This window comes from Henckelia pumila, unplaced genomic scaffold, assembly GCF_033568475.1.
Source record: "Henckelia pumila isolate YLH828 unplaced genomic scaffold, ASM3356847v2 CTG_461:::fragment_3, whole genome shotgun sequence".
Classification (NCBI taxonomy): Eukaryota; Viridiplantae; Streptophyta; class Magnoliopsida; order Lamiales; family Gesneriaceae; genus Henckelia; species Henckelia pumila.
The window spans coordinates 11,243,483-11,271,284 of record NW_027331831.1 but is presented as its reverse complement, the minus strand read 5'-3'; the positions used below and the strand labels follow the sequence as shown (position 1 = coordinate 11,271,284).

At 33.0% G+C, this 27,802-nt stretch overlaps 5 protein-coding genes across 5 annotated transcripts; 2 read left to right on the top strand and 3 right to left on the bottom strand.

Annotated features, from left to right (window-relative positions):
• The first annotated feature begins 8,281 nt into the window (after window positions 1–8,281).
• Window positions 8,282–10,103, top strand: LOC140872074 (myb family transcription factor PHL8-like). Its single transcript, XM_073274805.1, has 6 exons — window positions 8,282–8,553; window positions 8,681–8,757; window positions 8,840–8,897; window positions 8,990–9,065; window positions 9,165–9,234; window positions 9,361–10,103. Exons 1-6 carry the CDS (start codon window positions 8,421–8,423, stop codon window positions 9,919–9,921), a joined length of 975 nt encoding a protein of 324 aa, XP_073130906.1. The 5' UTR covers window positions 8,282–8,420; the 3' UTR covers window positions 9,922–10,103.
• Window positions 10,104–11,089: 986 nt separating this feature from the next.
• Window positions 11,090–11,955, top strand: LOC140871798 (protein DMP9-like). The gene has a single exon (XM_073274516.1). It carries the CDS (start codon window positions 11,183–11,185, stop codon window positions 11,861–11,863), a length of 681 nt encoding a protein of 226 aa, XP_073130617.1. The 5' UTR covers window positions 11,090–11,182; the 3' UTR covers window positions 11,864–11,955.
• A 10-nt stretch (window positions 11,956–11,965) lies between these two features.
• On the bottom strand, window positions 11,966–13,616 carry LOC140871797 (intracellular ribonuclease LX-like). The gene is made up of 4 exons (XM_073274515.1): window positions 13,475–13,616; window positions 13,112–13,267; window positions 12,462–12,654; window positions 11,966–12,320 (listed from the first exon to the last, which is right to left on the bottom strand). The coding sequence occupies exons 1-4, from the start codon at window positions 13,577–13,579 to the stop codon at window positions 12,061–12,063; spliced, it is 714 nt and encodes a 237-aa protein (XP_073130616.1). The 5' UTR covers window positions 13,580–13,616; the 3' UTR covers window positions 11,966–12,060.
• Window positions 13,617–15,045: 1,429 nt separating this feature from the next.
• LOC140871995 (extracellular ribonuclease LE-like) lies at window positions 15,046–16,214 on the bottom strand. Its single transcript, XM_073274736.1, has 4 exons — window positions 16,104–16,214; window positions 15,843–15,998; window positions 15,451–15,649; window positions 15,046–15,343 (listed from the first exon to the last, which is right to left on the bottom strand). The coding sequence occupies exons 1-4, from the start codon at window positions 16,212–16,214 to the stop codon at window positions 15,117–15,119; spliced, it is 693 nt and encodes a 230-aa protein (XP_073130837.1). The 3' UTR covers window positions 15,046–15,116.
• Window positions 16,215–23,255: 7,041 nt separating this feature from the next.
• LOC140871994 (phosphoribosylaminoimidazole carboxylase, chloroplastic-like) lies at window positions 23,256–25,464 on the bottom strand. The gene is made up of 6 exons (XM_073274735.1): window positions 25,405–25,464; window positions 24,812–24,885; window positions 24,420–24,567; window positions 24,102–24,275; window positions 23,546–23,633; window positions 23,256–23,275 (listed from the first exon to the last, which is right to left on the bottom strand). The coding sequence occupies exons 1-6, from the start codon at window positions 25,462–25,464 to the stop codon at window positions 23,256–23,258; spliced, it is 564 nt and encodes a 187-aa protein (XP_073130836.1).
• Window positions 25,465–27,802: the final 2,338 nt, after the last annotated feature.

Genomic DNA, 27,802 nt, shown 5'->3' with positions numbered 1-27,802 from the left:
AGAAGTGATAACATTTGCAACTACAATACTACATTCGCCACTTGCAAATAAAATTATTTGAGATTTTTCCACGGTAAAAAAAAAAATCAATTTTATCTGATCATGCACATAAACAACACTTGCACTAAAACTTTTGAGTTAGGACAGGATCGGAATTACGCCTAATATGTAAGATTTTATTGATTTCAAAATTCATGAATGAATTACGGTGAGTAAGCTGATTTATTAATTGGAAAAATTTTAAGTCCCCAATCGTTCTCAACACGATGTCTGTCACGTCCCGAGCCAAAAGATACCAAATACAATCCCGAAATCCATTATTTATTTTTAACACGCAAATTCCTATCTAAATCTTATGTAGGTTGGGTCGGAGTACCGTGCAAAATGAGTCTTGACAGATGTTACAACGACTAACGTTTTGAACTTCACTTGAACCAGTTATTCAATTTATACAACAATATATATGTAGGAATAAAAAGTACTAAACTTTCCATGTGGGACAAGTCTCGTCTTACTTACTACACAATATTTGGGTCTTAACATCGATCTTAAATAATTAATTTCTCATTCACTCGAAATTTATTTTGAGCAAATTAATATACCAAAATCATCTACTCGAAACGTAGATTATAATTCTCAAGTATATTTCAAGTTTTATTGGACGAGTGATGCTCGATTAATTTTTTGAGTCTTAATAGGCCTCAAAACCCACTTTTTCCAACAATGCATACATAGTTGAAACTTTTTGAGATTCATTCTTAAGTTCAAGCTAAGAGATAAACTAATTATCCTAGGCTGTGTGAGTGGGCTTGACACACGTATTCATTTAATTGTTCTGAGCACTTATTTCTTGATCTTCTTGTGTAAATGAGTGTATTGTACTTTGAACTTTAGGATATAATTTACTCTATTTTGGCATGGAAATATAAAAAGCACTTTTTATAAAAAAAATTTGTTTTCATTCAACAAGAATTCACCAGCTTAGCTCATTAATATAGGGATGTGATAGAGTAGGGACCTATCCCGTAATTAGGCATGATTAACGGTTCCCCGGTTCTGGATCAGCTCAGTCGGGAATCGGACAGTACCGGTACGGAATCAGTTCTGATTCCAAGGTAATTACTTTGAAACCAATCCGAACCGCGGACCGGTTCTATAGGTTATAGACCGGTTCCGATTCGGGTCGAATTGGTTCCAAAACCATTAAATTTAAAATATTTAATATACAATTATTATTATTATGGGCAAATTTTTTTATTGACTATTTTGAATGGAAAAATACACCATCAAAAAAATAACTTAAGCGTTGAATTTTATAATTGAACGTCTAAATTTCATCACGAATAACTAAAATATATTTTGAATGCTCAGTATCTTCATCGGAGCTCGAGCTTTGAAATTCGTCGATTGCTCCAGCTGTTTTATTCGTTTTCTCGGTTGCAAACCAATCTTGGAGGCATGTTAGCATGCTAAGTGTTTCTGACTTTAAATTAGTTTTTTGTTTCACAAATGATTCTGCCACATACCGAAAATAAGGGTGGGTTTTCGGTATACCATATCAAAAATATCGGTATGAAAAAAATTCATACCGGTACCGATACTGAAATTCCAAAATTTTGACATAGAAAAAATCCATATTGATATCGTATAGATACCGAAAAAAATTCTGTATACCGAAAAAATATTTGTATATCAAAAAAATTTTGGTACGGTATCTTAAAAATTCGGTATTTTAGGTTTGGTATGCCAGCCCTGTCCGAAAATGCTAATTCAGAAGCAACACTTGAACTTTGAACGGCTAGGATGCTTCTTGCAATTGATGCTAACATTGTATAAAGTTGTGAATTTACTTTCCACCAATCTAAAACATCGAAATTCTCTGTATTGACTTAGATAAATTTAGATCGCATTGTAATTTATTTCTATAGCCGACTTTCCTTTGAAATTTTGTCGTTTCAAACTTTGAAAGAAGTTGAGTGCTCCACTTTTGCTTTTCTCCGTCGGCCTCTCCTCCGGTTGTGCACTCGGTTCACCTTGTTCACTAGCATACAAATCAAACAATTCTTGAAGAGAATATGCATGATTGACTTATTTTGATCGTCAACATTCTTCTCAAAAAATTTAGCATAATATTCAAAAAAATATGTCTAACCTACTTTGATTGTCAACATTTTTTTTAATCGTCAACATTTCCTTCTGTTTTGGGGATTATAATCGAGAGTAGGGACCTATCCTATAATCCTCCTAGCTACTTCATCATCGTCCCAGTAATTAACAATTGTGAGCTTTCTTTTTCCCCTAACTCCATACTCGAAAAATGTTGGGATCCGAATGTTCGAGGATCCTATCGCGTCAAGAGAGCTATCCCGATATACATATATATTTTAATTCATGGAGGCGCTCTCCAAGAATAAATTAAATCTGAATAATACACACTAATCTTTTTTTTTTAAGGATAAATATACGTTAATAATTGAGGTATTCAAGATGAAAAATTAATTCATAGAATAGGAACCTAATGGGTCTTATTTATCTGTTTCGTCGAATTAATTAAATAATAACACTCATATATAAATTATTATAAGTTCAAACTTCAAACTATCCCAACATATTAATATTAGAATGTGCTTCGACCCAATAACATCAACATATTAATATTAATTAGAATAACCCCTTTAGTTTTCATTTCTCTAGGGCTTTGGCCTAATAACTCCAATCTATATATTAATAATATTATTTCGATTCTCATCGATAATCCCATCGAGTTGAGATTTTATGCCCAATTAGAGCTAGGTAGCAGCTTCCAAGGGCTTCTCCTTGGTAGAATCTATTTTTTTTTTTTGTTATTGTTATAAATTTTTTGGCTTGATAAAGGTAGGATGAGATTATTAATCTAATATCATCATTTGTTTACTTGAAAAAAATCAATTTTTCTCAAATATTAAAGCCCGTCATTTCATTTTTTTTTACCCTTATTTGACGTGATATCTCATCCTTCATATTTCTAGGTATAACTCATCTTTATCATTATTTTTGGAAAAAAAATCTATAGATAACCTAATCTACGCTCTCCCAATTTAAAATTTTCAAAAATAAGCTAATCCAAATTTTATGAATACAAAAGTAAACATAAGATTTTTTATAATAGGTGGAGAGTAAAATTGTAATTCGTCCACCAATCATTACTTCAATGTCAAAAATAATAACTCGAAGTAAACATGTTACCGTTTATCCATTATTATTTTATATCCATTAAACTCATTTTAATAATCCTAGTATGATTTATCCATGTATAAACATATCTCACTAAGTAAACGTAATCGAGTTATTTAAACCAAAATATCATGTGAAATATAAAAAATAAATAATTCACCACCATGAAAATTAAATAGTTTTTTTTAGCCCTTGACTTTTTATAAAAAAAAAGTCATGATTTATCCTTGTTAATGCGATTTTTTGAACATGCACACATATTGCATCTAAAAACCCAAAAATTGAATAATATTATATCGAATATAAAAAATAGATTTTTTTATCTAAAATATTATTCAGGTGGAATATAATTTTCTAGATCCACACAAATAAAGTTGAGGAACAAATCATGGAATCTTTAAGCAAGAAACCATGATTTCACGTTGGTTTCTTAATCGCAGAACAAAGACGTGATAAAAAAGGGTAGATCTTGCAATTTATTAAATGTCAAGAGCTTAGATACCTAATTAAATTTTTATAGGGATAAAATACATATATATTTTGAAATTTCACAGACGGTTTTAGTGTAAATAAATTATTTTCTTCTTCTTATTCCACGTTTCTTCGTTTAAAATCTTGTGTGAATCTCACAATTATTTTGTTTAAAATTTGAAACGGTGATTAATCTATATCTATACTATTATATAAAAGTTGAGACCCATTTAAAAACTACTTTTGGTGTATTTGATGACACCAACATAAATTTACAAATTTAACCCCTAAACATACATTGTACTTCATATAGAGTATTATGTAAAATGATAAAAATGTAGTTATATTTCTCACTCCTACTATCAAAAATCACCCACTATTTATGTCTTGCTAAAATTAAGGATTCATTCCAACCAATTTCATTGTACTTTTTTAATATCGACATATTATTTGCAAAATATTAAAATTTCATATTTATTATAATTTTAATTATACATTAAATTATTTACGTACACGCATAGCGTGTACATCGATTGCTAGTTATTATATAAGGTTGAGAGCATTATAAAAACTATTTTTTGGTGTGGCATGAACACACCAAATTTTTTTTCATATTTTGCCTTTTTATGATGTAAATTTATACAGAACTTTCACACTAAAAAAAACTCAACCACCTTTAAAAAAATTATGTATATATATATATATATATTATATTATATATTATATTGCACATGCAACGCGTGTGCTGTGTCACTAGTTATTATTATCCTTTTTGTACTTTAAAACCCTAAGCTTAATTACGATGTTTTATTTGACAATTTTGTGAACAAAAAGCACGAATTGTATGGACATTTTGTTATTTGATTTACTTTAATTCATATATTTCAACTATTATAGATTAATACATTTATATAGCATATTTGTTTATTAAATTAAATATTCATGATGATAATTATGTGCATATTTATTTGCTTATGATCAGCTCGGATATAATAATTTTTTATTTAATGAAAAAAATTATAAAAGATCTTCTCTTAAAAATTAGTCGGGCCTCTGATTATCTGGAGACGATCATATGTCCGATCTCTATCCTGACAATCCACGTCGAGAAAACATTGGGTCGAAAATTTTTAAAGATGAGAATGGAAAGGAATTCGAGATGGTCAGGATTTAGAGATGTTTTATCAGCCCTATATTTTAATTAATACTAGTGCAACATGCACATGCTTTGCATTTAAAAAATAAATAATTTTTTATGTAATTTTTTTAAACCAAAAAATAGATTGAGATGGAGGTTTATTGAGATAGTGGATAAGAACAAATAATTATGAAATAAAAAATTTAGTGTCCTCAAAATTAGTTATTATAATATGCTCAACTTTTATATAATAGTATATATATATATATATATATATATATATATATATATATATATGTGTGTGTGTGTGTGTGTTTTGACATGTACACTTGATTGGTCTCAAGAAGTTAATTCATATTCATAAATGTCTACTACGTACTGGTGCATGCTAGGAGCCCCCATGTGACGCAATGCTTGCATAGAGATGGCAATTTAGTAAAATCGTGCATTTTTTAAAATAAAAGTAAAATATATTTATTAGAAACATTAATAGCAATTATTCTTGGGTGGGATGTTGACAAGTTCCTTTTGTTCAACTTTTCTTGATTCCTGAGGCCATATTCTTCTCATCCTCTTTTATTGCTTTTGGATTTGTGAGATCTCACTCCATCCCATATTATGGGGTCCCCTACCAGAATTAATAATGCATGATATATAAATCAATGTGAGGCAAAAAAAAATGATAAAATTCAATATTTCAATATTATAGTAAATGATTTTATTTGAAGAAGTACTGAATTTTCGAATGTAATTAAATGGAAGGTAGTTAAACTTTTCACCTTAAATTAAATTAAATTGTGAGGGGTTGGGTTGGGTTGTTGTGCATCATATATCCTAGAATCTCCTTTACTTGTTATGGAATATATTAAAGCAAGAAAGGAGCTTCAAGTACACCAGCTGGTTAAAGGGAAAGCAACTTCATTTACTCCTCTTTTTCTTCATATTTTTCAAACTTTGGGCCACATAATATCATGCATTTCACTAATAATTGTATTCCTTTTCTGAATTAGAAGCAAACATTGTCTTTCCCATACCAAGAAATTTAAAATATCATACACAACATTATTTTCTTTATAAATAGGCATCGAACTGATTAATTATATGAATACAAACATGTCGTACGTCGTCTGTAAATATACGCTTATTTCGATCGCGAAGATAGATGGAAAAGAACAAGAATATTCATCATTTGCTAGCCTAGCCTAGCTAGTATATATATGGGAAAATTTAAATTCTTGGCCACGAATATTTGTTATCAAATATGTGGTAGTGAAAGTAAATGTATGGCACTGAGATGGCAATGCTTTGGAGATCAATCATTGGATTTTGATTCCAAACGATCGAACTTATTTGCCCGAAACCCGAGAAAATCTGGGCAAAAATGATATGATCTTAATGGCTTTTAGGATTTGTTTGTTTGCCATTGTGACCCTCTTTTGTTTTCCAATTTTATGTTTTTTGTTTTCAAAAAAAAAAAAAAACATTTTCTCCCTTTCTTGATTCCTTTGTTTGCCATTATATTGTGACTCCTTTTGTTTTTCGTTTTACATTTCTACTTTAATTTTGCTACAATTTATATCTCATGCCTTGCTTGTCTCAAGCTGCATGTATATATATAAAATAAGAATATATTTCTTATTAAGGCGAGATGGGTTGAAATCATTCAACGACAAATCAAATAACACCTAAATTAATCATGGCTTGGCCTACAATTTATAAAAAATTATGTCAATGTTTTATTTATCTACGAAAGCAATATCAACTTAATTGTGTCTGGATCGGAGAAGCTAGAGTGTACTCTTAACACACACACACACACACACACACACACACACACACACACACACACACACACACATATGTATAAATAAATTCATGAAGGGCTTCAAAGTAATTGCAAAGTAATTTTTCTATGCATTTTCCCATTTATTACATATAGTCCACTTTTCCATGGATTCCTTTTCGTTTGTGGGAGAAAAGGGGAGCTATGTATATATGTAGCCACGCCTTTTCTTTTGGTATTTTCCTCTGTTTTGGGGATTATAATCGAGAGTAAATTAAAAAACATTTAATAATGTAATATGCAATTAATTATGTGATTAACTGAAATAATTAAGCCAAATTAAACTGAATTAATATCTCGTTCATAGTACTACTCCACGTAAGAGAAAACAAGGCAAGATAATATATTTTATTCGATCGATCACAAGACTTGGTCAATGCCTCGAATCTCATTTTATCAATTGGACTGTATAAAATAGATATCCATATTCAAGAATCCATGCAATTCTTGGACTTTAAGCAAAGCGAAAAAGATGGGTCTTTTTACATGACTTTCATGATGTAACTCACTGGTTTTTATTCACATATATTGTTCACCATTTGAATGGTAAAACGTGAAAGTTGAGGTGACAATTTACCATTTTTAGTCCCTTCATATATCCCACGATTTCATACGAAAGCATAGTATATCAACATCACATCGTCCAATAAATATAAATATAAATATAGACAAACATTAAAATTTGATGTCATAAAAGAATAAAATCGCAAAGAATTGTATTTTTTTACTTGAGCTACCATTGTCACCGATCGCCGTGAACTCGGTTCGACAAAAGCCCCTACTACAGTTTCTATTTTGTTTGGATCACAATGCCGGACACTTCCAGCAAGAAACTTTTATATCAGAAGAGGTTTGGCAGAATGATGATTTCAATGTATTATAATGTCAATAATAGTACTACATTATCAACACTTATCTTTTCTAAAAGGTACTTCGTGATAAACATAAATACTTGCTTGTCCTAAAATCCAATGCTAGATTCTTTGATTCCCTTATCCCTAAAGAAACAAAAACAATAGGCCAATCCCTTTAATAAGTAATTAAAATAAAGAAATTCAAGAAAATAAATAATGGGAAATTAGAAAATGAAAAATACTTAAATTGGTTATCCCTTTCAATCTTTGAAAAGAAACATCAATTAAAGCATCATCATCATTTTTTCCATCAAAACATCTCGAGTTTTATAGAAAAAGTTGCACCCAATATACCATCATGGTAGGGACTGCATAGCTCGCACCGATTCGCCCTGTAAATCCAACGACGATGAATAAATTAAGCTCAAAGATGTGTTCTATGTTTAAATTTTTCTCGAAAAATACGAAGTATATCAAATTTCTGATATCACTCGTGAACAAAAAATATAACAATCAGTAGGTGGGAAAACATCTGGATACAAACAAACCATACACTTTTCCTCTTTTCTCTCCTTTTGAGACTCAAATTTGATGTGTGTTGCTTTCTTTATTTTTTTTGCTCTATCAGAGAATCTCTCCACCCTTTCAAGTCAAATGCAAAAAAAAAAAAAAAAAGAGAAAGAGTTGTAAACAGAAAAAAATAAAGTTTGATATGAAATGGGAAAATGGGAGAAATGAAGGGCCACAGCTCAGGGAAGAATATATTCTTCCCCAAGCATAGGCCCACTCCTGTTTCCTTATAAGGTGAGAGGCTAAAAATCTCTTATAAAACAAGAAAAACAAACATCCTTATACCTATGATCAAACTCCACAAAACCTTATTCTTTCCAAACAAACAGGTATGCCTCTTCAAAAGGATCAAACTAAAGAAATGAACTTGGTTCTATCAAGCGACGCGAAACCGAGATTGAAATGGACTCAAGAATTGCATCAACGGTTCATCGATGCTGTCAACGAGCTCGGGGGTGCAGAGAGTTGAGTATATAGCTTCTTCTATTACTACTCAGGATTAAACATTTAACATCCCTGTCTGCCACTGCCTATTAGAGATATACACCACATACTTTGTTATTGGAGATATAATTATATTTTGAAATGCAGAGGCTACACCAAAATCTTTGATGAGGGTGATGGGAATTCATGGACTCACTTTGTATCACCTCAAGAGCCATTTGCAGGTGATGTTATCGTCTTTTCACACCGCATTCTTTCTCGATTTTCTTTAAGAAAAAGCTTCTTGAATGAGTTATTGAGCTGCAGAAATATAGGCTCGGAAGAAGTCAGCAGTCACAGAACTGCCACCAAATCAAACAAGAAAGTATGCAACATTGCTTTATATTTATGTGATCTGTATCATGAGATTCAGAATAAAATCAATGGATTGTGATTTGTATGTTGTTCTGAATTCAGATCATCAAGAAAGTCAGAGAAATGATCATTTGATCACAGGCGTGATTTGTGACGGTGCGCATCAGCAGATTGATGAGTAATGAGTTTTGAATGAAGCCTTCAAAATTTTTAATGTTTTGAGAAGGAAACATACAAAGAATGAATGTCTAATTAAGGGTTGTGTTTGTTTAATCAGAAATTTGCAGATAGCTGAGACTTTACAAATGCAAATGGAGGTGCAGAGGAAACTACATGAACAAATTGAGGTAAAAAAGATTCATGCACAAGTTGATAGAACAGCCCATGTATCATATATATATATCTACTAATCAACCGATTCAAGCTTCATCCCACATACGAAAATTGATCGATCATATCGAAAAACATCTTAGGTGCAAAGACATTTGCAGCTAAGAATCGAAGCGCAAGGGAAGTACCTACAAACGGTCCTGAAAAAGGCGCAAGAAGCGCTTACAGGATACAGTTCTTGTTCCATTGAAGTGGAGAACGCGAAAGCTCAGCTTTCGGAGCTAGTTTCAATGGTGGAGTATTCCGGTTGTCAAAGTTCCTCCATCTCATTCTTGACACAAAGCGAAGGCTTGAATGATCCAAGAACTGGTTCCAGAAAACCATTAGTACATAACAGATCATCGCTCGAGAGCTCGGTAACATCTTCTGAGAACTCGGACAGGATGGAAGAAACTCATTGTAAGGTTGAAGGTCGAAAAACTAACAAAGGGAAGAGAAGTTCTGTCGAGCTTTCGCTAATGGAAATGCATCCGGCGGATAGGAGTGGATCGACGAATGAATGTAACAGCAAGAAAAGGAGCATAACCAACACTAATGAGCATGATCTTCTGATCGATTTAAATCGCAAATCTATGAATAATTTCGATTCCGGCCCAGAAGCCATAGACTTGAACTGCAATGGGGGTGAACTCTTTCATGAATAACTAGTTAATGCGTGTGTTGGAATGAATAATTGGTTAGATATATATATGATCCGAAGCATATAATTCTGAGTGTATTTATGTATGTTCTTGGATATATCATATATATATAGCAGTACTTTATAATGGATCAGTACATGGTAAAAGGCACTACAGTACTAATAAAATTGTGTATATTCTTCATCTGTCTGTCTATATAATATATAATTTTATATGTAACACGTTCATGCTGTACGGACGAGGACCAAATCCGAGACTAACAAAGTTCTGAACTTGTAATTAATTAGCATCGTTTACAAAGGTATTCTTGATGTCATATTCCCATGCATTTATCTAGCTATGCCTATATATTGCTCTTTCGGGGTATACAGTTACTACGTGCAATTCCTCTGTTTTATTATTTCGATTTGTGAGGGGTGTTTGAAATGGTAGCTCTAATTAACTCCTACAGCGACTTGGGTTAACTGTTTTCGTCATCTAATAAACACAGATACAAAGTAATTTGTGGTAGAATTCATCACGTTTGTGTGGATCTACGAATGCACGGGTCTATCTTTCATGAATGCTCTTTGTTCCTCCAAATTTAGCTCCCAAGTGATTTTGGGTAAAAATTCGTAATTTTCAAAGTATGAAATTTAATGTATTGACTTTTCGTCATGATTCGAGCATATATATAATGATAGCATAATTAATTCTCCTATTTATTTAATTTAATTAATACAAAAACATGAATGAAACCGTCTCATGAATTAGTTTTATGATACACGTCTCTTGCTCAAATAAATATTACTCGATTCAATAAAAAGAAAAAAAATGATATAATTTAAATTTCATGACGTCCTTCAAATTTTGGGAAACTTTTGAACTTTAGATAAATATTTGGAGTAGAAAAAAAAAAGCATTGAATTTCACTTCGAAACAATTATTAAAGGCTCACATTATTGATGGGGCACCAAAAGAAGGGGGAAACATGTAATTTTGAAAACTACAGAGGCTGAATCGATATTTCCAAAAGCACCTGAAGATTCGCAACCGTTCCCGCCACAAGTCCAACTAATCGTTATAATTTTAAATTTACAGTTACTTTGTTTTAAAAAACCGCTCTATAAATCACCTAAATGGAAAATTCATTCATCACTCTCTCTCAGAATCAAAATCTTAACATCTAATCTAATTACTCCAAAAAGAAGAAGTATTCCGATCCATGCTTCGATCCCTCTGATCATCCCGATCCCGATACCCGAAAATCGGAACATTTTCGAACATGGAGAACTCATCAGCAGAGACGGTGGGAATAAAAATCTACGAAACATCGTCGTCGCAACTCGACCCACCGGCCCTCTACCCTTCGTCCCCGCCGCCCTCCACCGCGCTGGAAAACCCTCTCCCCGCCGGTGGTGGACGTAAAAGAAGGGCGGTGGCCAGCGGCGTCCAAAAGACTCTGTCGAAAACGTCGTTGCTTGCAAACTTCCTCCCCACCGGAACCCTTCTCACCTTCGAAATGGTCCTCCCATCGATCTACTCCAACGGGGAATGCTCCCATGTGACCACCCTAATGATCCACTCTTTGCTAATCCTATGCACCCTCTCTTGCTTCTTCTTCCATTTCACCGATTCGTTCCGCGGCCAAGACGGGAAACTGTACTACGGCTTCGTGACTCCCAAAGGGTTGGCTGTTTTCAAGACAGGGCTGGAAGTGGCGGTGCCCAAAGACGACAAGTTTAAGGTCGGATTCAGTGATTTTGTTCATGCCATGATGTCTTCTCTTGTGTTCCTGGCCATCGCTTTGTCGGATCATCGGGTCACCGGGTGCTTGTTTCCGGGCCATGCCCACGAATTAGGCGAAGTGATGCAGAGTTTACCATTGATGGTGGGGATCATTTGCAGTGGCTTGTTTCTTGTGTTTCCCACCACCAGATATGGAATTGGTTGTGTGGCTGCCTAGTTGTATAAGAGGTCACATTTTAATTTTTTTGTCTTAGTCTTAGTATATATATATATATATATGATATAATATAATGTTGTAGTTATAAATTAAATGTGTGGAAATGATTTATGAGATTACAAATCACAACAGATCATATTATATTATATATGCTTGAGTAATGAACATAATATACATAGATATATGTCTGATCATCATTATAATTCATCATGAGAAATAATATTTGATTGGTAAGAAAAAGAAGGGAATTCAATAATGGAACCACATGCTCTTCCATGTGGGAAAACTGGGCACTGGATGAAACTTGAAGCTGAGGAATCCACACACATATAAACTTGGAAGATTTGGTGATTGCCTGATGAATCTACATTGCATTCTATGAAAGGAGTGTATCCGACGGCATCTTCGATTGCTTGCTTCATGCTTTCCATGCTGTAAAAGTGTCCGGGTCGAATTCCTGCAGCAAAATTTACATTTTATATCTTCCTTAACATGCATCGGGTCTATATTCAAATCATGTATCTTGTCAGATATGTCAACATATATACACACACGTATCGCATGTCAAGAATCGTTAGTATAAACAAAGAAACGTTACCTGCGTTTTCAAGGATTCGAAGCAAGTTGGCTCTTTTCTTGAAATCAAGAGCAACTTGAAAATATGTATGCTGATCGAGGGAGGTGCATGTTCCATGTTTTGCCCACTCGTGTCCCCAGAATCTTATCCCATCGGCGCTTGGGCAAGCAAGGGTTGGCCAATCCTTGTGCATTCTGTTTATAAGATCTGATATCTGCATGTTCGTTTCACATTAATGAATTAGGATAGTAACATCACATTGAAAACCTTATATTCACATTCAAAATAGTGTGTTTCTATCTTAATGATCTATTAAACATGATCATCAGCACCTTGTATATGAATTCGTCTTCAATTTGTGAAAATTTTAGTCTTTTTTCGCCAATTGTGGCGCTATATACATCAGTGCTATGTGTATGCTGGCTACATATATATATCAGCGTTATGTCTGGAAAATTAAAAAAATATATATATGAAATTATCTTGTAAATGGTATAAGTTGTATGTATCACAAAAATGATGAAAAAACAAAAAGGCCACGTCACTGATTGAATGCAGAGACAATTCTCAAACCTAACAATGGCAGTGAAGTCAAGAACAAAAAACATATATTATTAAGGTGCATGCCTATAACAAGAAGTTGACCTCATGAAATGAAACGAGGATATCACCTGTGACTGGTCCAGTGAACTCTGGCGTTGACAATTGGATGGCCATTTCCCGTCGTCGTAATTGGGCCACAAGCCATGAATACTGAAATCGTCCGCAGGTTTTCCAGTCGTAGGATAGCAGCAACTGCTTCTCGAATCGCAGTATGAAGCAGGCCACTGATAATAGCATGCATATTATTACCATGGATTATGTCTCACGTCGAATTTCGACTCCAAGAGATCAAGCATTTGCCGTTTTACAAATATGTTAAAAGTAGCTGAATGTGTCATCGTATTAAGAAATCGAAAGAGCGAATGATTTACGAAGTATTAATATTAATATATATATGAAGCGAGGGAGGGAGGGATAATTATATTAATTACCTGTTGGACGAAGTAGAAGAAATCAAAATCCTGTGAAGAACATAAAACTGCAGATAGAGTAATTGAAATGAAGATTTTGATGAGCACTGAATTCTTGAATCCCATCTCTCAACAAGTTTTCCTTCAGATTGAATGTTGTGTAATGCAAGAATATCGTGTTTATATATATATATATAATATAATGGTAGTTCGCTAAGCTAGTCTTTATTTATAAGCAAAGTTTTCGAATTCAAACTGCAGGAATATACGTATCAAGTAGTATATGCTTTCCTATATATTAATTAATCATTTAAAAAATTTATCTATCTAAATACAAGCCTTACTCAAATTAATAACGCTTTAATTGCTTTCTCCTACGGCTACCACAGTAAATTATTGTTAATGTCAATTATAACAATTAACGTTCATGAACAAGTTTCGTAGGTTTAATTGAGTTCATTTTGATACATTTATATGATGATTTTTCGACTTAGATATATGTTTTGGGTTCATAGTTTTAATAATGATAGTGATTTTCATCTTATTATTGACGTGACACTAATCATTATCTACTTGATGACACCATATATCAATGCATATATGTTGATGTGTCTTCCTATAAGGACCTAAATTGCAATAGAATTGGACTAACTTGCTACATCAATTTTAATAGTATTTTAATTTCCCCCATTCAATTGCATTATTCAAGTAACTTTTACTGCTAGTTAATTTTCTATTTAATTAAATATTCACGATCTCACAACCCAACAGAAAAGAAACTCGTCATTTGATGTTTTGTGCACGAAAGCGTGAGCATCGCATGAATTTAGGAACAAGTTTTGTTGACAACTTGACACGCTTTCTTAACAATTTCACATTTGCTCGTGCGTGCACGCTTTATTGAATTGTGACTATTGAGAGTTCTATTTTCTTAACCACGTTTATTTGGTGGTTAATTTGAATTCGTAGTGTTTTAGTTATTGTACGATTTATTTGATCTACATAAATTGTTGGTTAATTTGAATTCGTAGTGTTTTAGTTATTGTAGATTTATTTGATCTACATAAATTCTTGTAAAAAACTGTATTTTACGAATTCTGATTGTTATTCTTTTTTAAAATAAATATAAAAAAAAAATCAATCAAATTTGGCATTAACTCCCCCATGATTATATTATTATCAACAACCGATTACTTGTTGTAGTTAAGAATATATCGTGTCGTTTTAAGATTCTCACATTCGAGTCGGGCGAGCTCCACTTTCATAGTTATATGCATGGATGTACGATACGATTCATATTTAATACCTTATTTATTTTCGTGGAAAATTTGAACAATCTTTAATTCAAAATATCAATCACATTAAAGCAATTAATTTGTGTGACAATCACATGTTTTCAGTTGTCATCTTCAAGGAAAAAGTCGAATTCATGATAGTAATACCAAAAGATTAGGAGATTTTATGCTACATCGCGTGTGGTGATGGACAACCCTCGCGAATGAAAAAAAAAACCCATAGATATCACAGAGGAAGCAACATTAACTTAACCTTCATTAAAAATTTTAGAATCATTTTGAGTACTCTTGCTCCAATAGGACCCATATGTACTGATACAAACCACTAATTAAAATATATACGTCAGCATCGACTACTACAGCTATTGCTAAAACGTCGGGAACTCGACGCTGGAAGTGCATTTTCTTGAATTTGGCAAGATCGGACACTCGATGACGTTGGAACCAGATGTGTCCACGCAAATATAAACCTGATACAACTGGCTGTTACCATTTTCATCCACATTGCACTCTATACCCGGGGCGTATCCGATCGCATTAGTAAGAGTATCCCTTATGCTGTCGAAACTGTAAAATCCCCCGTCTGGATTAATCCCTGAAATCAACATATTTTAAATGACTAATATCAGTTAAAAAAAAAAGTTTGTTGTTGACCAGTGCGTATTCCTAAATTTTACGCGATATATCGGATTGAATAATTACCTGCGCCTTGAAGAATTTGGAGGAGGTCAAATTTAGATTTAAGGTTGAGAGCAGATTTGAAATAGGCATGTTGGTTTAGGACAGATTCAGAACAAGTCCCATGTTTGTCCCATTCGTGCGACCAGAATGTTGTCCCACTATTGCTGGGGCAACCGAGCGTTGGCCAATCTTGTTGCATTCTGCTTATCAAATCTGAAATCTGCCACAATTTGTTGCGTTTCTAATTACTATATATTTCATTACATTTTATCATGTGTACGTGTAATAAATTCATGTCACGCCCTTCAATTCGCTATCGTGTGACATCAAACTCATGTTTCGGTCATTATGTACTGGAAGATGTTTATGTCACTGCACTCGTGATATTTGAATAGGCGAATAAATTTAATTACCTTGGATTGATCATAAGCATTGTTAGGATCACAGTTGGAAGGGTAAGATCCGTCGGCGTAATTCGGCCATAATCCATGGATGCCAAAATCTGCCGAAGGCTTCCCCGTCGTAGGATAGCAACAGCTTTTTTTGGTGTCACAATACGACCCCGGCCACTGCAGTATATATACTCAAAAACCATTAGCTTAATTTCTTTAATATATCATAGCTACGAATGAATCGAATCGAATCGAAATATATAAAAAATATTAATTAGTTGCCTGTTGAACGAAGTAGAAAAAATCAAAATCTTGTGCAACAGTGCTTAAGACACAGAGAGACTGCAGGAGCAACAATTTCACGAAGATGGAAATTTCAAATTTCGTCTCCATTTTTGCAGTAAATGGCATAATTTCTTTTCTTTTAGGAAAATAATATGTATATATAATATAATTGATTCGCATATTTATATACAGGAAGAAAGGGAAATCAGAAATATAAATGCTAATGATATGAAGAGAATCCAACGAAACGTTACGTTTCTGGAGCGTGAACCTGGACCAATAATTTATTGCATGGCCGGCCTGCTATGGAACGTATGTATGTAATTCATCACAAAATAAAATAAATTCAGGTTTTAACACACTTTTGGCCGGTTTTCCATATTTTAATTCAAGAATTTTGATGTGATCGATCTTCCCAGTATATTGTAATATTAACCAAAAAATCTATGATTTTGGTGGATAATTATGCATGTAAACTTCGGATACTAATAGTATTACTGTAGTAATCCATTTTTGGTCATTATATTACAGAATAAAAAAAAAAGTATTTTTGACAATTATTTGAACAAATCATTTTAATATTGTTTTCACCTTCATACCCTCTGATTGATCAATGCCCTCAATTTTCCCTTTATTTAAATACTAAAATAAAATATGCAAGGAAATAAAATTCCGAAGACCAAATTAATTCCAAAATCAAATAATTATAAACCAAAATAAAAACATCAACCACAACATGACAAACATACAAGAAAAATCACATTCAATAAAAAAAACAACATGATAATGTCACATATTGAGCAGCCTTACTCACTTAAATGGAGAAATTTAACCAAAAAGATCTTTGTATCCATAGATTGTTTCTCTTTTAATTTGTACGCAAAGAAAAGAAAAAAAAACCAAAAACACAAAAATTAACAAGTTTTCAAATTTTCTACAAAATATATAGATGTCCATGACACACTTAAAATTTTGAACGGAAAGAATAAAAAATATATATATTTACTATATTTTTTTAAAAAAAAAATTTGGGGCCACATCCTAGGGTAGGCCATAGGCAGCTGTCTAGGTGGTCTCCTCCTAAGACCGACACTGACTGTATTTATCATATATAATCATTGTTTCTAATGACGATAGAACCGCAACCGTTGACTTTCGGCCAACGCTGGTAAATGACGAGTTAATCTTGCATTCTACAAATTACAGTAATAATTAAGTAAACTGATCGATAAAAAATTGATATTTAAGAGTGGTTAAAAACCAATGTATCATACTCTAAAAAAAAAAAAAAAAGAACCAATGTATCATAATCATAATTAGTTATTAAAATCATGTGTTTTTTCTAAGTGTTGAGAAGTACTGTTGATGGGGTGATAATATTTTAAAGGAAAAATAAGTTTTTTGGTCTATTAACTTTTCCATATTTTGGTTTTGGTCCATTAACTTTTTCGATGTGGGTTTTGGTACACTAACTTTGTATTTTCAGTGTTTTTTGGTCCAACTGCATACGTGTCAAGTTCTGATTGATCCAAAATGATGATGTGGACCAATCAAAAGCTGACACGTATGCAGTTGGACCAAAAAACACTGAAAATTCAAAGTTATTGTACTAAAACCCACATCAAAAAAGTTATTGGACCAAAAACCAAAGGGAGTAAAGTTACTGGACTAAAAAACTCATTTTCCCTATTTTAAATATGTAGTAGGCACGTATTGCATTCAAAAGTTTAATTTATTACATTCAAATGTCTAATTTTAATTTGATTACGTGAGTTTCTGGAAATTAACTGGCTAATTTCAAAAAATTTTTTTGAATGTAGCTCATTTCAATTTTTTAATGAAATTGGAAGATTTAAAAAAGCAAAGAATCAGTCCTTTTGTGAGCTTTCAATGTCAAGGTTGTAAACTTTGGACCAATGAAAGTTGTCCTCTCAACTTCAGACACTTCCGAATCTCATCCATAAGAATTTGGAGTAAATTAATAATCGGAATTAGTTTATGCTTTTAACTAGGAATTATAAGTATTCGATTATTACAAAAATCGACCCTTAGTTGTGCGTCTAATGTTCATCAGTGGTCGAACTGCATTGTGTTTCATGCTTGACTCGGTTAATGAGATGTTAACATAAGGATAATAGCTTCACACTATAAATCCAAGATCTAATTTTAATTTAGATATAATTTATATATTTTATGGACGTCACATGTCCAAATAAATTTTGATTTTTAGATTTTGCATTATGATACTAGTTTTATGCTAACATGAGCTCATAACTCAGTTAATTTTAACCAAATAAAAAATATTTTGAGACAATGATGCTCATTAAATCTACATAATGATAATGCTTTGACCAGCTTGGTTTTGAACTAAACCACTAACAATTAAAAGTTGGAAAAGGTCTTCAATATAAGGTTATGTTTGGACAATTATTTACAAATATTTTTATAAAAGTGTTTTTTAAAAAAATTTAATAAAATGCTTTAAAAATTTGTTTTAAAAACAATATTTTTTATACAATTATTTTATAAAAATATTTTTATTATTAAAAAGTAATATGTTTTGATTCTTATCATTACCTTCAATTCTAAAAACAATTTTGTGTTTTAAAAATTATCGTTTGAAAGCATTTTTTAAAAATAGTTTTCAAATGCATTTGACAAAAATATTGTTCAAACACATATATATTTTAAATTTTTTCACTGATAAACTACTAAAAATATTTTTAAAGTATATGTCCAAACAAAACCTCTAAGTTTTTTAAGGTTCCGACTTCCGACTGTGGATGAAAATTTGAAATGACAAAATTATATGTATAATCTGGATTATGTATAAATAACATATTGATTTATAACTTTAACATTTATACAACTTGAGTCAAACATTCGATGAATTAAGATATATAATTAATTTATATCGCATGCTTCCCATGTAAATGCGTACAAGGGATTTGGCAAATTGATGGTTTATTCATGGGTAACTTCTGAATCTTAATCCGTCTCATGTTATTTTGACCAGATTCGAAACTGAACAAGTAATTCTAAAATAATAATTTTTTTAAAAAAAGACAAAAAAAGTTGACAAAGAAAAAGATGGTCAGCATGGTAGAATGGGGAAAATTTAAAAATATTTATATTTCCTAATGATCGAGAGACATTTGAATGAGCTTTCGATTAAAATAAACAAAAAGCTCTGCCTCCAAAAAATAAAAGTGACACATATGAGGACATGCAATAAGTTATTTAGTAGTCTACAATTTATTACATATTATGTCGAAATTGAGCTCTTAAATTTTTTGGCAAAATAAGTCCCCGTAAAAAAAATGGGGAGAAAAAGAAATCAAATCATGAGCAGAAGAACGAAAGATAAATGTGAAAATTATTTTGGGCAAAAGAATAATAAATATCAAGGTTATTTTATTGGACTTATGCTATATATATATATATATATATAATACACAACGGTTATACACGTTATGTTAGAAATTATAAAATTATCTTATATTATATTATTTTCTTTTATCTTATATTGAATACACCTGCTGATATGGCAGTCCAAAGTACGTAACTGGAATATTGGTTTTTGTTGAGAAGGCAAAAGCAGAGCAAATGTAGGGGAAAATTGAGGAAAAAGATGCTTAGCTTCTCGAGGGTGTTGTTCCAAACACCTTTATTCATCCTTATTGAGATTCTTCCTTTTTTACAGCCTTAAATTCTACATGGATTTGAATCTAAAACTCTTGAATGAATTCTGGGCCCTCCATTCTTCAGGCCTTCAATTCCCTCCAAATTCTATAAAAATTATATTTAGAGAAATGGGAAAAATATATTCACCAAAAATATAGAGGTGTAATATAAACTCCATATATAGTCCCTTTATCTTCATCTTCCCAAGAAAACATGGTGCTATACGTTCATGGTGCGTTCATGTTGTTCATCTGCATAGGATTGTTGGCGTCTCAACCGCATATAGTTTGCGGCGCCTCAAGGAAAGCCAACCTTGAAGTAGTAGCAACGAATCCTCGCGTACTACCTGATGCCAACAACATGGATTTGGACGAGAAACCAGTGCCTGTGAGAAGGAAACTCGATCCATACCAGTCGAGCATGAGACGAGTTCCACGAGGATCAGATCCCATCCATAACAGGACTTGACACAAGCAAAAGGCCCGAAAGGAGCTAGCTAGACACGGTATGATCTGCGCACGCAGCTGATCGAGTACAGGCTTCACCCTTCTGTTCTAGAGAGGTTTTGTCATTTGTGGTGTAGCTGCATATCTAGCATGTTTATAATGATTGTAGAATAGTTCATTAGGAACCGGCCCCGGAAGCAACCACGTACGGAGCCGAAAATGTACAGTTATTTCATTGTTTCTTGGTGTCTCAGCGATGTAACAGTATTTTGTTTCTCCTCTGTCCCATTCTAAATATGGTATCTTCTTAAATATCACACGTTTAGTGCCTAAAAATGGTAAAAAAGACATGTTGGCTCCATGATCATTTTAAAGTGAGCAAGCCCTTTGCCACACCTTTGATATGTAGTTTCATGTGCATCTTTAATCCATCTGTTGTCAAAAGTTCAAACTTGGTGCAACTTAAAGAACGAATCATCAAAGGTATTGATAGATCAATCATTGGCATCAACCCATTCCCTACCTCGGTTTGGTTCGCGCGACACACCGATCCAATCCCTTGTTCAACTTTTGCCACCAAGTAGTACTGGTAGTCTGGTACATGAGTTGCAAATTCCCATTAAGCCTATCATAGTTAAAGGAAAAAACATTCCAGTTACAAAATTCCAAAAGAGATCAATGGCAGACAGATGCTTGCGTGATGCACTAGTCGAGTATCTTTGATTAGTTTTTTAGTCCCTCAGCATACAAAAATTCTGTCAGCCTTCTCAGATATTGGCACATACAAGTGATGGATCCAACCTATATATGTTGATATTATTCCACCAAATCTTCTCAGTGCAGAAAGATGGAATCCGAATCTTTTTTGTAATCCCACTATTTGATTGATTCATTTATCATGTCCACAGCTCAAGGGTTGCACTAGGACATGAAGAAGAATCCCAAGAAAATGAAGCCCACAAACCATTGCCCGACATGAGTTTTTGAGACCTGAGGCGAGCACAAAAAATTGGTGTCCTTGAAGCGTAATATTCATATATTTTTTCATTGATAAATATGATGGTATAAACAATGTGATTTCTAAATAAAAGTTGACAAAATATATAATCTAAAACTAGCTTCTCTTGCACGCAATGCATGCATATACATAAAATTTTTTATGTTAATTATTTTTCATGTTAATTTTGGAACTCACATGACGAATTAGATACTAAAAAGTTTAAAAGTGATACTTATCTAATCTAAAAATTTTAAAATACAAACAAAGACAACGAGTATCATTTTGGTAATGACTAAAAAAAAGAGACTATATAAAATGACTAATTTGTCTAATAATTTTGGTTTTTTTAGAATTAATTTAGGATATAATCGTAACTTCATCTCAAATTCACCTATTAATTGAAAGCTAGTTAATTAGTATCCACTATAATAATATAGTAAGATAATATGTCATAATAAATTACTAATAGAGTCAAGACTATCCAAAAAAAAAATGAAATTCAGGTTTTGAACCAGTACATTGTCGCTTGAATTTTACTCGTCTCGCAGTTTGGAAGCGTAAGTATTGATTAAGATTGCATAAACAACATTCTCAACCATGTTTTTCTTGATCATTAACATAGCCAAGTCATTTAGTCTTTCTTATAAAATACTTGATCGGAGATAAGTTTCGAACAACCTCAGATTGAAAAAAAAAAACCTCAAAATAACTTCTGATAGATCAAAAAAATCATACAGTCATGTGTTGGAAAATATTTTAAAACGAATCGGTAGACAGAAATCAAGTAATAGTGAAACTTGATCATTATAGAATAATGAAAGATTTGTTTTTTGCGGGATCTATGAGAGAGAGATATTTCTGATTGATTATCGATTATTGCTCATTGTTTATAAGTGGGATAAAAAAATAATTAAATAGTGAGAGTTCAATTTTTCATCATATGCTGCCTCCCATTAATTATCATTTGTGAGATGAAAGTTAAAAGTTATGTATTAAAAATATTGATTTAAATATTATATGTTATTAAAAATACATATTTATTTGTATTAAAAAACATATTTATTTAGTTTTTATATAACACAGTAGATTATTCCTGTCTCCTCCTCCACCCATCTGCCCATCTTCTTTCTTTTCCTTTCTTCACTGTTCCTCGCCGCCTTTGATCGCCGATAACTTCTTCACCGGTCATCCGTTATCGAAACCAAAAGCAGTCCCGGAATCCTCTCATCAAGGGCTTTCCATCACTACTCATTTTTCTCAGTTTCGAACGCAGCCTTTCGAAACCGTTTTCGGCTGCCGTCGCCCAGCCGCCACCCCTGCTGTCGGTGACCGTCGTTCAGTCTTGGGTCGAGGTTGTTTAGTCGTTTGGAGCTTGTTTTCATAGCCATGAGGTATAAATCGAATAGTAGGGTTTCGAATTTGGGGATTTTTGGTTAATTCGAAATCATATGATTGATATGCGATTATTTGTTGGTTGTACGTGATATATTTGCACTACAAGAAAAATGGAAAACGACAACGGATAAAATCCGTTGTCGTAGGGGGAGTTAAAACTGTTGTAACTGTTGGTGTTGTAAAAAGCATGACCTACGACAACGGTTTATATCCGTTGTCTTTGGAGACATACCACAACGGTGTTGCAACAGTTTATATCCGTTGTCTTAGGAGACATACGACAACGGTTCTGCAACAGTTTAAATCCGTTGTCTTTTGAGGCTTATGACAACGGTTCTGCAACAGTTTGAATCCGTTGTCTTTGAATACATACGACAACGATTTTGCAACAGGTTAAATCCGTTGTCGTTTCTCAAATAAAAACAAAAAAAAATTAAATTTTAATATTCAAATATTCAATATTATAAATCACTCACAATTTAAAATTTCCAAAATAAAATTTAATATAAATTTTTTCAATATTACAAATCAATCAAAATTCTAATTTTAATTCAATCTACACTGGAAAATAGAGTTATGAACTAATCTATATAAATTAACTTGGAATACTCGTTTCACCATTGATTAACATCCACCTTTATCCTCTGCAACAATTCAGAACAAGATTACAACAACAATAAATGCAAATTCTAGAGAATTAGTACAGAAATAGAATAAACATTACAAGAAAAACGGAGATCATATATTAAACTCATATGCAAGATCAACCTCTTTTGTCAGTTACGTCTAATGAACAAATTCCAGGATTGAGAAGAGACAACTTCAAAGGTTGGTCAACAATTGTATGATTAACCATGCAGACCCGAGAGAGTAAATAAAATAGAACATGTGCCCTGAGCACAAGATTGACTAACCTGGTTTGTCATACCAATGAACTGATGCTCCAGGGATTCTCAATGCACTTCCAATTAATTGATTGAAAAGTAGGAAACCTAGTTCTCCCTGTATTCAGAAATGACTTGTATGTTATTTAAAGGCTGGTAGCAATTGAAGACAAATTCTGGAATTAGAGACAGTATTAGCTACCAGGGACAATCAATAGCGCTATCTCCTCTATAAGGAAGGTTACACAAAATTAAACACAACAGTTCATTGATATGCCAACTACCACCTTAACATTGAATAATCATCCATCTTTTATCGAATTCCTTGAGGCTTCATAAGAAAACTGAATCATCTATCCTAACATGTTAAATCCAGCAAAAGATATCAGCTGCCAAATAAAGAGTAATGATACCGCATGTGATGAGAATCTTTGTAGTACAAAGAAACTTAGTTTGGAAATTTCAAGTGGTGAAAAACAAAATAAACAGCTACTCTTTTGGAAATCTCATATTTATTGGCCAGAGGAGGTCAGTTTATGTCGTTCTCAAAGGCAATGCATAAGGGTTTTTTGAATAGTAAAATTACCTCCTCTTCTCCCAGTATATTGTACACGATAGCTGCTGGAGTCTTCATCGATGGATTGCCTAGTGTAAGACCAACAACGGCCCTCAGATGGTTCTCATATTGTGAAGCAAAACACAACTCAATTGTGTGATGCCCACTATTATGAGGTCTGGGTGCCACTTCATTGAGTAAGACCTAAGGAAATTGGACATTTAAGTAAGCACGAACAATCTACACAAAACTGCAAAGTTAAAACACCAGTATGCAATTATTTATATGTAAAGATGCATCAATATTGAGTATGTAATGCAAGTGAAACAATATGAATCAATGTATAACCTGGCCATCAGCTGTCAAAAACAACTCAACCGCAAATATACCAGCACCGTCTAAAGAACTCACGGCCTTGTATGCAACATCAGTTGCAAGCCTTAGAATCTTCCACGACACATTGGCAGGGGACTTGACAATGTGACAAATGTTCTCCCTACACATATAATGCAGGTACCAAAACATTTAAAATACGTGAAAAGTTCTAAAAATGGTTAAAGACAAATAGATACCACACCAAAAAAAAAAACTAGTACTGGTCCAAAGTAAATTAGCAACGACCAACCAATCGGCATATTTATGGAGCAATAGGTTTCCCAGAATTGGAACCCTGGGATTTGAGTCACATCAAGCGTGTCGAGTGTAGAATTATATATATAAAAAAAAGTGACTGTAATTGCCTGTGGATATTTTCTACAACAGGATAGCACACCATAGTATTATCTCTTCCTCTAGCCACTATGACAGAAAGCTCCTGCATTAAAAACAAAGGATGGAATTTAAAACCATTTAATCGCCTAGTCTAGACATTGTATTAACCTACAAAATGAAATAATATAATATATCCATTAAATTTTTCAATGATTATGAAAACAATTTCTAAATTAAAAACACTTAACTATTGAGGGTGGCATCTCTCAACATCATAATTTATGCTTAGTAAGCAGATAGAGAGTGATTAGAATAAACACCCACACCATATAAATAAATAAACCTCAATCTAAAAATAATAGAAGTTTTGAGGGAGCAGTTCACATTCTCAACAGTCAACACCTATTCTAGATTTACAAAGTAGAGTTCAAGTTTGGACACCAAAAACCGTACTATCTATTTCAAACATAAAAAGAATCATAGAAAACAATTAAAGCAACAATACGAAGGCCAATATTTTACCAAATTTGGCAGCAAATAAATTAATTAATAAAGCTTTCATAAACCTTAATTCTGGAGTTTGAAAGTTAATGGACCAAGCTTATAACTAGATTCTACATACCAGATCTTTTGAGTTACAATCATCATTTCCATATAAATATGCTAAAGAAGTAACTTCCATAATAGGGTTGAATACACACACAAGTATAAAGATGCATGCATTCCACCAAAAATCATAACGTGGTTTTTATCCCTTTCGACCTACCTCGGGAGATGAGTAATATCATGGAGAAGCTGCAAAATCAAGTGAAAATGGACGCTCAAGAAAGTGGAGCAGATCAGCGGAAGGCAAAAATCATATCTATGCTTCTTCAAATGTTTGTCCCACCTTCCCTGCTAAATTTCTACCCATCCATATAGTTACAAAAGTTGGCTTACCGGTAATACAAGTTATCAATTAAGACAATATCTATCAGCGCATTACCCAAAATCAAGCAGAATTTACCAGGTTTGTAGATTCACAAAGATCAGAACGGAATAGTTATGTCGCTCCTTGTTTATATGTGAATGTATTCTTTGTTTGGCTTTTCGTAGATCCTCTGAATGACTCAGATGTCACGTGTAACAAACAGATCAATAAAATCGTACTCCTTAAGCCTTGAAAAAAAAAAACTCTAAGCATTGATCAAACGGAGAAATCAAAATGCTCATTACTCATTTGCTAAATATAAAAAATATTAAAAGACTTTCGAAACAAAATATACTAAATATTTTGCAAGGTATCAAACAAATCTTTAGGAAAAACATTTAAACAGAACTTATAATCCCAAAACTCAAAGCTAAAGAAGGCTGGAACGAAACAACAGCAATACTTGCCGAATCATGATTCATACGGGCGGCAAGAACACAACTTCAGTTACATAATATTTTAAATTTTGAATCCACGCTAGAACACCAAGAATCGACCGAAAATCGGCGTTGAAACTCACCGGAGAAGAAGTTCACAGAAGCAAGTCGCGACAACACTTCGGCCGCACGAAAAAAGGGCTTGAATCAGTCGATCTTTGGCTCAAAATGAAGATTATGATGTGTGAAACAAAAAACCCAAAACAGTTTTTATGATTCAGGAGAAAGGACGGCGATTCGACGACAAGAGTGGGCGGCTAGGGTTGAGAGTTGAAAAAAGAATCGCGATATAGAGAAGAAGCTTGAAATGGAATAGATGGTGCACGTACAGGAAAAGGAAAATAATATATCATTTTTAAAAATAAAAATAAAAATAAAAATAAAAATATCAAAGACAACGGATTATAAGAAATCGTTGTTGTAGCTTCAAAAAAATCCGCTTAAAGACAACGGTTTTTAAAAACCGTTGTATTTGACCTTAAAAAAAATGCACAAAGACAACGGTTGCCAAAAACCGTTGTTGTAGCTCCAAAAAAACCCGCTAATAGACAACGGTTTTTCAAAAACCGTTGTCTTTGATAAAAAAAATGTTTAAAGACAACGATTTTAGTGAAAACCGTTGTTAAAGAGTTCAAGACAACGGTTTTGCCATAAAACCGTTGTCTTTTGTGTGTTGTTGAATTGACATTTTCTTGTAGTGTTGAGCGGATTGGGGGTATCGATCGAATTTCCTATTTTTCTGAAATTTATTACAAATTTTCAGAATACATGTTTAGGTAATTTTGAATTATTGAGTGGAATTATTAGAAATTTGGATATTGAAATGCCTTAAAAATTGTATATAATAGTTCTGGAATTTATGGGCATTTTTCGCAAATTTCGAATTTGGATTTAGACATTTTCAACCCTAGGATGGTATAACTGGATTGTTTGGAAGTTGATATATATACATATATATATATATAGAATTTTGATCACATGGGCAACTACGTGAGCAACATAAGTGAGCAGTGAAGACAACTTCCTGGCATACTCTGCAACACTCAAGTCACCCTATACTAGGTTAAAGAAATCAGATGTTTTCTCCGCTACAAAAGAAGGTGGAGCGTATTCTTTTCTGAATTTGGTGCAAAAAACATCCCAGGTAACAAGTTTACAATCCTCAAGGAGAGCCTTTTACATGGCCTCCCACCAGTGTTCAACAGTTTTTTTCAATTGTAAAACCATAAATCTCACCCTTCGATCAGAATCATAGTTCACCAACACGAACAGGTTCATAGCCCTTAACCAAGATTATGCTTTCTCACTACCTCCGTCCCCATTGAAGATAGGCGGGTTCAATCTCTGAAATCTAGCAACCACCATCTTCATCTCACTCACTTGGTGTGACAATTGGTCTATTACAGCGTGGATGTCTTGGCCTACATCTCTAGCAACACGATCACGTCTCCCATGAATGACTCCATCAAAGTAAATCTCATTCTGGGAAACGGATTCTTGGACAACTGTTTTCCTCCAAATCATATGATTGATATGCGATTATTTGTTGGTTGTAGGTGATATATTTGAGCCGATTGGAGGTATCGATCAAATTTTCTATTTTTCTGGAATTT